Source organism: Callithrix jacchus, chromosome 7 (assembly GCF_049354715.1).
Source record: "Callithrix jacchus isolate 240 chromosome 7, calJac240_pri, whole genome shotgun sequence".
In the NCBI taxonomy this organism is placed as follows: domain Eukaryota; kingdom Metazoa; phylum Chordata; class Mammalia; order Primates; family Cebidae; genus Callithrix; species Callithrix jacchus.
Window position 1 is genome coordinate 25,934,950 of NC_133508.1, and position 12,826 is coordinate 25,947,775.

General features: G+C 36.8%; 1 protein-coding gene and 1 long non-coding RNA gene across 2 annotated transcripts in view; one reads left to right on the forward strand and one right to left on the reverse strand.

Moving 5' to 3' along the window:
• GPR158 (G protein-coupled receptor 158) overlaps positions 1-12,826 on the forward strand; it is a 420,273-nt gene that overhangs the window by 396,747 nt on the left and 10,700 nt on the right. The window contains exon 8 of the mRNA XM_002750100.6: positions 10,608-10,746. Within this exon, the coding sequence (XP_002750146.3) occupies positions 10,608-10,746 (139 nt within the window). The remainder of the gene's footprint in view (positions 1-10,607; positions 10,747-12,826) is intronic.
• LOC128932551 (uncharacterized) overlaps positions 1-12,826 on the reverse strand; it is an 81,098-nt gene that overhangs the window by 16,203 nt on the left and 52,069 nt on the right. The gene's annotated exons all lie outside the window — the stretch shown is intronic.

A 12,826-nucleotide genomic window follows, 5' to 3' on the forward strand; every position in this document is an offset into this window, starting at 1 on the left:
GCCCAGTAATTTACAGTGCTATTCTGATCAAGTTGACTCTCTTCACAGATCTGCAAAAATCCACCTTAAATTTCATATAGAACCAAAAGAGAGCCCACATAGCCAAGATAATTCTAAGAAAAAAAAAATCAAAGCTGGAGGCATCATGCTACCTGACTTCAAACTATACTACAATGTTAAAGTAATCAAAACAGGTACCAAAACAGAGATATAGACCAATAGAACAGAACAGAGGCCTCAGAAATAAAGCCACACATGTACAACCATGTGATCTTTGACCAACCTGACAAAAACAAGCAATGGGGAAAAGGATTCCCTGTTTAATAAATGGTGTTGGGAAAACTGGCTAGTCATATGCAGAAAGCTGAAACTGGATCCCTTCCTTACACCTAATACAAAAATTAACTCCAAATGGATTAAAGTTTTACATATAAGACCTAACACCATAAAAAAACCTAGGCAATGCCATTTAGGACATAGACATAGGCAAGGACTTCATGACTAAAATGCCAAAATAGACAGTGGGATCTAATTTAACTTAAGAGCTTCTGCACAGCAAAATAAAAACTATCATAGAGTGAACCAGCCACCAACAGAATGGGAACAAATATTTGCAATCTACCCAAATAACCAGAATCTACAAAGAAGTTGATCAAATTTACGAGGAAAAAACAACCCCATCAAAAAGTGGGTGAAGGATATGAAGACATTTTTCAAAAGAAGACATTTATGCAGCCAACAAAAATATGAAAGAAAGCTCATCACCACTGGTCATTAGAGAATGCAAATCAAACCACATTGAGATACCATCTCACACCAGTTAGAATGGTGATCATTTAAAAAATCAGGAGACAAAAGATGCTGGAGAGGATGTGGAGAAATAGGAACACTTTTACACTGTTGATGTGAGTGTAAATTACTTCAACCACTGCAGAAGACAGTGTGGGGATTCCTCAAGGATCTAGAAATAGAAATATCGGCCAGGAACAGTGGCTCACACCTATAATCCTGGCACTTTGGGAGGCCGAGGCGGGTGGATCACGAGGTCAAGAGATGGAGACCATCCTGGTCAACAAGGAGAAACCGTGTCTCTACTGAAAATACAAAAATTAGCTGGGCATGGTGGTGCATGCCTGTAGTCCCAGCTAATCGGGAGGCTGAGGCAGGAGAATTGCTTGAACCCAGAAGGCGGAGGTTGCAGTGAGCCGAGATCGTGCCATTGCACTCCAGTCTGGGTAACAACAGCAAAACTCCATCTCAAAAAAAAAAAGAAATAGAAATATCATTTGACCCAGCAATCCCATTACTGGTTATATAACCAAACAATTATAAAACATTCTTTTATGAATACCCCATCTTCTCAGCCCAAAATCTCCTTAAGTACATGTATGTTTATTGTGGCACTGTTTATAATAGCAAAGACTTGGAATCAACCCAAATGCCCATCAGTGATAGACTGGATAAAGAAAATTTGGTACACAGACACCATGAAATACAATGCACCCATAAAAAGGATGAGTTCGTATCCTTTGCAGGGACATGGATGAAGCTGGAAACCATCACTCTTTTCCAGCTGACACAAGAACAGAAAACCAAACACTGCATGTTCTCACTCATAAGTGGCTATTGAACAATGAGAACACATTGACACAGGGAGGGGAACATCACACTCTGGGACCTGTCAGGGGTGGGGGTTAGGGTAGGGATAGCAGGCAGTGGGGGATTGGGGAGGAGTAACATTAGGAGAAATACCTAATGTGGATATTGGAGGGATGGATGCAGCAAACCACCATGGCATATGTATACCTATGTAACGATCCTGCACAATCTGCAAATGTACCCCAGAACTGAAAGTATAAAAAAAGGAAAAAAAATACCTTTATCTAATAACAGAAGTAGTGATGTAATGGCATTCATCCTTTGACATATGTAGTTGGCTATCACTCAACTTCTGATTACACATTTAGAACATACATTGAAGATAGTGAAGCAGAACCAGTGACCAAGATAAGTTAGAACAAGTGGTCAGATTCTTACCTTACCTACAAGAAACAAGACTGCGGAAAAGTAGCTAAGAAATGGCAGTGTCGAGGACATTTAGAACGTCCCTTCCATGGTTAAATCTGTGCATCAAACTTTAATACTGACCCAGGCAAGCACTGAGCTATTTCCAGTTTCTTCAAGAAGTTAGGTAATGGTCATAGAATGTTATGAAAAGGAATGTAACTGAGAATAAATCTATTTTACTGCCCTGTCTTCTTACCTGGCACAAGAATATATCCAAAAACCCCCTATGTAGGCTTCTATTTATCCTCTATTATCTCCTATTGGTTTTCTCTATCTTTCTATATCACTGATACGCCTAACTCTTCTCAACAGCATTTATATGCTCTAATAACTGTTCCCTGACAGGAACTCTGTTATAAATTATTTCCCCCTACAGTCCACCAATACATGATGAGTCTCATGGTTCTGGAAATTCCTTAAAGCTTGACATCACTTGTTATATATTTTATTTACCACATTGGAAAGAAAGACATAAATGAAAATATAAGCAATAACTAAACAGGTATGATAGGCTTGAGTCTAATTCCATTTAGAAATTTTTAAATATTTGTGTTTTCAGTGAATTCCAGTATTGATTACTCCACAGTTCAAAAGTATTGGTTTCCATGGATTTCACATAAAATATAATCTTTATTCTTATTCAGTGTCATGCTCTTCTCCTTTGTTCCTTTCTTTCCTGGTACAATATTTTTAACACACACAAAAAAACAGGCAGTGTGTTCAGTAATTTAATTAGTCCTATGCAATGTTTAGAAAGAACTGAGAAAAATACAACTCGCTGAGTTATATAAGGAAATTCTAAAATAGCAATTGTTTTTAAGGATTTAAATACTTAATTACCCTAGAAGATTAGGCTTTATTATGACAGGTGAAATGTAATATAAGCACCATTTAATGAATGTTACAGAAAATAGATTAGACTTCCTCTTCATATGACAAATTAATGTTCTTTATTTAGGTTCATTACATACATTTTCTTTTATTCCAATATATCATATGCCTTAATGCACACTGAATTACTTGTTACTATTTTAAACATATATTTTTATTTTTATTAAACAATGTTTAGAGACAAGGTCTCTTTTTATTGCACCTAGGCTGGAGTGCAGTGGTGTGATCATAGCTCACTGTAGCCTCAAACTCTTGGACTCAAGCCATTCTTCTGCCTCACCCTCCCAAGTAGCTGGGACTGCAGGTGCACCACCATGCCCAGCTAATTTTTTAAAAATTGTTTTTAGTAGAGACAGACCCTTGCTGTGTTGACCAGGCTGGTCTCAAACTCCTGGTCTCTAAACCATCCTCCCTCCAGAGCCTCCCAAACTACTGGGATTATAGGCGTGAGCCGCCATGTGTGACCTTACTCTTTCTACCCTTTTTACCTAAGATGCAATGGAGAATAAGGAAAAAATATTGGTCCCTGTTCTAGCAATGTGTGAACAGAAGCAATGAAGAAAAGCCAACCTGTAAATGTGTGGCCACTCCAACAGTTCTGGCCTCAGAGAGCCCCCAGCTCCTAGGGAGTTGTAAGAGAATAGTGTAATCAAGTCACTATGTGACTTCATGCAGTTGGTATGATTAATTGTGTTACTCCTCAGTATTCACAAGAGTATCTCTGACCTAAGCGTGCCATTTCAGCACTCAAACTTGTTACCTCTGCCTTTTTAAAGGAGTCATAAGTTCTACAATAAAACCTTCATGAAGGTAAATAATGTACAGAATACATTTGGCACAGTGACGGGTCCATTCAAGGGATGTCAGGTATGAAATCAGATTAACTGAGGGGGCAAAAAGTACTTCTGAGGAGAGTACTTTAATTACCACAGGCTATTCTATTCTAATTAATGTATCAACTCTTCTAAATACAAACAATTGCTGCCTACAGAAATATTGGTTTTCTTCAGTAGGATAAAAATATTTCCAAGGGTTAAGAAAATCTCAGCCAAGAATGTAATTTAAGGAGCACCAGTCAGGAACTAAGAGACTCGGATTCTAGGCTCCAACCTGCTGCTCACAGGGTGAGTGCAGCTGGAGAATGAGGTTCTCTGCAGACATGTCCTATAGCCCATCCTGATCATTATGGGGCGTCATGCTTCTAGAGAGCTGGGGAGTGAACACATATCCAGCCTCCACTGTCCTAGTTGTGAAATACATTGTAACTTGCGACTTCTTCTGCATGCTTCCCTATCCCCGAGCTGAATGAACTGACTTTAAGGCCAGGAGAGTAACAGCAGCTCACCAACCACCTGCTTCCCAGCCACAGAGACACTCAAAAATGTACCTGCTCACTACATGGCCTAACGAAGTCACTTCTAACTTAACAATTCTATCAGAAGAAGCATTCTTATTGTTTTAATCAGTGTAACTCACAGTTGGCTTTATTTTAGCCAAAGAAAAGGCAGATAAGCCCCCAGAATATCTGGGGCTTATGATATAAATATTTATATTCAAATTTATTTATACCAGCTGAACCTTACAATTCTGGAATTGAAGGTATTCTCAAGAATTACTGAAGTTGTTTAACACGTACTGATTGCCTACTCTGTCATCAGAAAGAAAAGAAAATGAGTTATCCTGGGTAGAATTGTAAATAATTATTTACTCTGATCATGACTTTTCTAAGTGGATAGGGTATGAGAAAAATAGACGAGGACATTAAAAAACACACTTGGGAAATTAAACCTAAATGTTTTATCATTTGTGGACTTATTTATGCTGTGTGAAGGTAATTTTTAATAGGGCCAAACAGGGTAAAATGTTTTTGATACAAAATGCCTCTGCAACATGGTAAGTCAGAGCACCACAGCGTGAGTGGCATTTGTACTTTGAGGTTGTTCTTCTCTCAGCCCTTGTGGGTTGTCTAGGATCATGGAACTGGGCATCTTTGGTGTCAAAGAATTGATACTAATTCTCATTTCCTTGCTTGGCCCAGCCCTTTGAAAAAAATAACTTGAAATTACTTTCATTATAGTATATTAATTTTTCAAAGGCTATGGTAGTTAACTTTTAAACTGAATGTTATTCCATACAGATTAAAAAGAAGACTTCAGTTTCTGAAAGCCCTATTTGGATCTCAAAACATAAATGCAATCCCCTTTTTAACTATACTCATGTCCCCCATCAAAATCATTTAACACCAGAAATTATTTTCTAAAGAAGAAACAACACATATTTCAACTCCCACGTAGTAACACGGCAAATCTGGTAGTCACATGTGCCTATTTTCTTATTTTCTTTACTAATTGCAGTGCTAGTCTGAAGTTAATTATATGAAACTGATTTATTTTCCAAGCACAACTTTTATAAATCACATTTAGTGTAATTGGTACATTGAATAATAAATTGTTTTTCAGCTACAGCATAATGTTTGACATTGCTAATGAAATGATTTTAATGTTCAGCTGAGCTATTATGAGAAATCTTATTTACTTTATTTATTTTTACTATTTTTTTATTGCAGTTAAATACATACAACATAAAATTTGCCATTTTGAACATTTGGATGTGTATAAATTCAGTGGCATTAATTAAATTCACAATGTTGTGCAACTATCATCACTATTTCTAAAACTTTTCATCACTCCCAACAGAAAGTCTGTCCCAATTAAGCAGTAAATCCCCATTCTTACCTCCCCCAACTCCTCCTACGTGGGAGTTGAAATATGTGTTGTGTTTCCCCCAAAACCCTAGTAACCTCTAATCTCCTTTCTGTCTCTATGAATCTGCCTATTGCTGCAAGTCAATCAATGTAATTCACCACATAAACAGAACTAAAGACAAAAACCACATGATTATCTCAATTGATGCAGAGAAGGCCTTTGACAAAACAGCCCTTTATGCTAAAAACCCTCAATAAACTAGGTATTGATGGAACATATCTCAAAATAATAAAAGCTATTTACGACAAACCAACAACCAATATCATACTGAATGGGCAAAAACTGGAAGCATTCCCTTTGAAATCTGTCACTAGACAAGGATGCCCTCTCTCACAACTCCTATTCAGTATAGTACTGGACATTCTAGCCACAGCAATCAGTCAAGAAAAAGAAATAAAGGGTATTCAGATAGGAAAAGAGGAAGTCAAATTGTCTCTATTTGCAGATGACATGATTGTATATCTAGAAGACCCCATCGTCTCAGCCCAAAATCTCCCAAAACTGGTAAGCAACTTCAGCAAAGTCTCAGGTTACAAAATCAATGGGCAAAAATCACAAGCATTCCTATACACCAATAACAGACTTAAAGAGAGCCAAATCAAGAATGAACTGCCATTCACAGTTTCTACAAAGAGAATAAAATACCTAGGAATACAACTAGCAAGGAATGTAAAGGAGAACTACAAACCACTGCTCAACGAAATAAGAGAGGACACAAACAGATGGAGAAACATTCCATGTTCATGGTTAGGAATAATCAATATTGTGAAAATGGCCATACCACCCAAAGTAATTTATAGATTCAATGCTATCCCCATCAAGCTACCAATGACCTTCTTCACAGAACTGGAAAAAAACACCTTAAACTGCATATGGAACCAAAAGAGAGCCTGCATAGCCAAGTCAATTCTAAGCAAAAAGAACACAGCAGGAGGCATCACACTACTGGACTTCAAATTTATTTTATTTTATATTTTTGAATATAATTCTCCATTGTAGCCCACTAATTACCTGATAACTACTTTCCTTTTTTTGAATCTTCAGTATAACATTATGTAAAAACCATGCAGTAAACAGCAGGAGATCTTGTTTTCATAATGCAGCTACATGTGAATCCTTCAACTACAGCATATTTTTGTGCTTTGGGTACTTAATAATACTTTTACATTCACCATTGTTTTGTGCCAAGCACAGAACCACAAACTCAATAGTGCATAAATTTATATTATATATAATTTATATATTATGTATTTAATAATCTGCATTGTGTTTATTAAATCTTATCTACATTGTCCCAGTACTGTTGCTACCACCTGTGTGGACGAAGGGAGAAAAAAAGTGAAAAACTCAATTCTTGCCCTATATTAGTTCATAACTAGTTGGGATGGGTGTTGACTAACAAGACCCCATGAAGAATTTTCTCCCAATTTTATATTGAGTGGCGTTATTCTCTGCACTGTGTTATATGGATAAGACTATAAAGATAATAGAGGGAAGAAAACTCAGGTTAGAAACATTTCAGGAGGCTTTGTGATAGAGATAGGACTTGAAATGGACATTGAAAAATTGATTAATATTTTTCCACTTGAAATTCTGGCTCCCACTAGAAATGGGAGCAATAGTGTGAGCAAGACCAATAGCTCAGAGGCAAGACCAAGATTTGGAATGGGCCAGGAGTGGTGGTTCATGCCTATAATCCCAGCACTTTGGGAGGCCACAGTGAGTGGATTGCTTGAGGCCAGAAGTTCGAGACCAGCCTGGCCAACGTGGCAAAATCCCATCTCTACTAAAAATACAAAAATTAGCTGGGCATGGTGGTTCATGCCTGTAATCTCAGCTGCTCAGATGGCTGAGGCACAAGAATAACTTGAACCCTGGAGCAGAGGTTGCAATGAGTCAAGATCATGCCACTATACTCCAGCCTGAGTAACAGAGCAAGACCCTGTCTTTAAAAAGTTAAGATAAAAAAAGATATGGAGTGTTCAGAAGGCAAAGAGCCCTTCTAGGTCTCCTCAAAGAGTTTATGTTGGGGAGTACTGAGATGTCATGTTATATATTATGAAGTCAAATTATAGAGGGCTAGGAATGCCAGGATGAAGTATTTGTGAAATAGTAGCCACTGAACATTTCTGGATGAAGATACATTGATGCCTCACAGAAGGCTGACCTGAAGTCCAGAGACCACAATACATATCAGGGTCTATAAAACACAGCAATAAATAAATAAATGGAGTTAAGCAATGTGGGCAGCTAACATGAAGTCTGGGCAGCAAGTCAGTCTTGAAAGTAAGGCCATGTCAGCTTTAGCAGAAACACCTACAGTCTTCCTTTGGGGCAGGAATTATTTCCAGGGTTGTAAGTAGGTATGCATGAACTTTTTTTTTTTGAGGCAGAGTCTCACTCTGTCACCCAGGCTGGAGCGCAGTGACATGACCTCAACTCACTGCAACCTCCACTTCCCGGTTTCAAGCGCTTCTCCTGCCTCATCCTCCCAAGTACCTGGATCACAGGCAGGTACCACCACTCCTGGCTAACTTTTGAATTTTTAGTAGAGACAGGGTTTTACCAAATTTGGCCAGGCTGGTCTTAAACTACTGGCCTCAGGTGATTCACCAACCTCAGCCTCTCCAAGTGCTGGGATTACAGGTGTGAGCCACCATGCCCAGCCTGGTATGCATGAATCTTCTACTGGAGACATTACTGGGTTAACCCAAATGCAGTGACACAGTTGTTAACAAGTCCTGATATGATCAAAATGAAGTTTCAGAAAAATGAACCTGTTACTGTTAGGAAGAATGGGTTAATACAAGGTGAAACTGTTAGTGAAATGTCAGGGTTTTAGTCTAGGTCCTACTGATCACTGTACAGATAGCCAGTCACTGAGACAAGTATTAGCAGGGAAGAAGGCTTTAATCAGGTACTATAGACAAGAAGATGGGAGATCAGTCTCAAGTCCATCTTCCTGACTAAAATTAGAGGTTTGTATAGCAGGGAAGAAATGTAACCACATGTGAAAAATAGTAATTAGGGAGGGTTAAGAAAGAGAAGTTGGTCAGCAGGAAGCATGTGGTTGGTTAGGCAGTCATGAAGGGTGAGGTATCTGGTGTCTCCTTGTCCAGATGCAGTGATCTAAGTTTTGGCTCCTCGATACTATCTAGAGGTTGGTTTTCTGCAAAAGGAACTCAGATATGACAAATGTAACCTTTTCAAATTTTAAGACTGGGAGGATCAATTTCTATATTTATTCAAAGAAACCACAAACATCAGTTCTATGGGACTCATTTCAAAGCTAGGTTTAGATGAGGCCTTGAAAAATAATTTCAACAAATAAGGAGTAAACTGATAGGGGCTTAGGCAAAGATCGTTATTGTGGGCATTGAAAGGAATTAATACAGCTGAGAAATAACTTGAAGAAAGAAATGTAGAAATGAAAGGTCAAGAAAGCAACAGTAGTTCCATGGACAGAAATACAAGAGTTGGAAAAGAAAATTATAGATTAAAATCTCAGTTTCCTGATTCCCTTTTCTGAATCCAATAAAACTTGGCTGCAAATATTCATATCATATGGCCAATTTCCACCATGCTGAATAAGACAGACCTATACCAGATCTCATGGAGAGTTTGGAGTGACATTTATTTTTTTGTCTTTTGGCCACATCATGGTTTTAGAGTAGCTCCTGAGACATTTGTTTAAGGGACTTTGAATAATTAAGGCCCTACCTACTGTTTAAATGCTGATTGAAATATATTGAGACTTTGACAAGGAAAACACCTTGGATTTTGGATGGATGATCCATGTTTTGAGTGGACATCAACGTTTCTGTTTACAAGAAAGTTCCATCTAAGTAATACATTTGATGAAATGTTTTCTCCAAATTAGAGCTTTCCTCTTATTAATTAGACATTGTCTTCCAGAAAGATCATGCCACTAACACAGATAAAATAGGTTGTATAGATTATCACTCAAAATGAGTTACAATAGCAATTGTTTGGGAAAAAAGTCAATGAGACATTTAATAATAAAAAAATTAACAATTACTATGTGTCATAAACTATAAATGCTTTATATGCATTATTTGATTTAATTAGCACATAATTCCATGAAATATGTACTTTTATTATCCTCATTTTCCAAATGAAGAAACTGACCAGAGAGGTTAAGTAAATTGCCTAAGATTATGCAAAGTTATTTAGGTATAGAGTCAGAATTACATCTAACATGATGCTGAAGTCCTCATTCTTAGCTGCTACACTGTGCTCGTCTCTTCTGGCTTCAGTGATCAAACAAGGTGACTGAATTTTACTGAACATTTCCACACTCAATCCACAGAAGACATGATTTCTGTCATGTGTGATAAAACAAGGTTTTATATATAAAATATGCCACTGAATGTTTAGCAACCTGTGTTCTCACGTAGTTGGCAATGGTATCTTTACTTACTGTACTGGGCTCAGTTCAGTTAGGACTTAAATTTTTAGAAGCTGCATATAAACATGTTCTAAACTTTTTTTGTTTTTGTTTTTGCACTGCCTTGGTAACTTTATTGTGAACTGAGTGTTCCATGAGCATCCTAAACTTGAATTGGAGAAATGGAAAATTATTTTACAATGAGTTTAGGAAAAAGCCAGGTGTTACCCAAAAAAAAAGGTATAACATTCTGAATGCTATTAAAAGCAATAACCACAAAGTGTACCTTTGAAAAATTCTCCATAAACTAAATGAATTTTTAAAATATGACATTTTTATTTGTATGTAAATAAGACTTTCTAATTCATCTATTTCTAACTAAGCTTATATTTATTAAGACACAAAATGCATGCTAAAGAAGTAGAATTTTTTCTTCACCTATAAAACTAATGAAAAATGGTTTGTTATTTTCACAGCTGAGTTTTTATTCCTCTTGTGGGGTGTTTATCTCTGCTATGCAGTGCGGACAGTCCCATCGGCATTCCATGAGCCCCGCTATATGGCTGTTGCAGTTCACAATGAGCTCATCATCTCTGCTATATTCCATACAATTAGGCAAGTGATCTGTAGCGCTAGTAAATAACTATTTTATTTTTCTGATGTGTTGCGTTTTAAATAGCAAAATTAGATAAGATGCATAATAGACTTAGGAAAGATGGCATTTTATAAGTTAATTTCTTTTACAGAGATGGAAAATGAATAGTTTAAAATTGTTGTTCTTAGTTCCTTCAGCTGTGTTGCTTATTACTTTCATCTATTTCGAAGGTTAACTCAATGTTATTGTATTATCTTAAACCACTTATGGAAATGTAATGGAACATTGTTTATGATATGTAACAGTTCTCATTCTGAAGGTATAAAGCAATATGTGCATACATTGTAAAGCAGATACAGGTAACTCGTCTATGTTTTCATTCATGTTTAACGGGCTGGTTTATATTTTCAAAATATCAATATTTGCATAGGCAACTTATATGTATGAATTCTGTGGAATTCTAAACACAAAAACCACTTCAGTCTGATGACTAGATTATCATATGCAATGGACTATGTCACTATCACACATTCTAGTAATTAATTTCTGGGATAAGAATGTATAGCCTGGTCCTCTATTTTGTGATCATCCCAGGTTTCTCTCTAGCAGACAAGAACAAAGGAGGAAGACAGTGGCTTATCATGAAGTTAACAAAATGAAACTTATATGACTTATCTTCTGAAAAGGTGTCCCTGATTCATATTTGAAAATGAAAATCTCAGGGCAGAACTAAAAGAATCCTATCATTCAAAAAACAACAAAAAATGTTTTTCAATTGCCTGACAAATAGGGAAAAGTAAGGACACACTTGAGAAAATTAGAAATGTTGAATATTTGTCTCTGACCTCAGTGGAGAGAAGGGTTCCCCTTCTTTGGTTTCAGTTTCCTTCTTGGCCTTCAGACTCTCCTGGAGATCAGTGAGAATGGGAGAGGGGATAGGAAGAGGAGGCTGTAGGCCCAGGGGAGTTTTGTAGGATGCCTATCGTCTCTGACTTTAGTCAGCAATCAGAAGATGTGATCTTGCATCTTTAGAAAAAGATGATTCCAGACAGCAGTGGACCTCAGTTACAGCCTGCACTTTTTAAACTTTTAAATAAGAAAAGGAGGTATCTATGGTCTGACAAGTCTGGAGACTCCACCAAGGGGCCAGGAATCTAGAGAATTGGCCTCTTAGCTTTGTCTTGTTCTCTCTCAAGAGAGAGGAGAGAAAGATGTTAGAAGAGGAAGAAAATATAAGAATGGAAGTATAAGATTATAAGTAAGCAAAGGAATAAATTCTTCTTCAGCTAGTCAGACTGGAGTTTCAGGACCTAAGAGGGGATGCCCTCAGTCAACAATTTCTTGAGCACCAGAGAACACGTCCTCCTGATGCCCCAGCTTCAATAGTCTTGATATTTTCCCCAGACTGTCTTCCAAGAAAAGCTGCTTTCTTGTTTGTTTCCAGAATATCAAGTAGGCATATTTCAAGATATAACAAACATGCTTTTCTACAACCAGTTACAGGTTAAATGTTAACATATCAACTTAAGTTAAAAAATCAGCTAAAGAATTATAAACCAGTAAGAGGCTTCTTAGAGATGAGTCTAAATGTCTTCTATGGTCAAAATATGATTATGTAGTGCAGAAGATTGTCCACTTTGGCCCTATAATAAGCTGCTAGATTTTTTTTAAGAAACAAATCAATTGTCTAAGTACTTAAATCTGTTTACAGATTTAATAAATATCTAAATATCCTTTTATAACTTAAAATTTACTCTGTTCAGTTTTCATCATTAAATTTCTTTTCTCAATAGATTTCAAATTCTAAACTGGCCCAGGTTCTCTCAGGAGTAGGCATGGTAAATTACTCTGAAATGAATTTTTTAAAAGTTTAATAATAAGGGCAATAGATGGTTCTTACACAAAAATCCTAAAATGATAAAGAATAAAGTAAACTCCCTAATCAAGCCACCCAAAGATAAGTACCATTAACATCATAGTATGTCATTTTTAGACGTTTATGTCTGTTTGTAAATTTATGATACATTGTACTTTATAGTCTCCTTTTTAGAGTGTCACAATGCAAGTTAGCATGTTGAGAAGTCGTGCTTCAAGGAAACC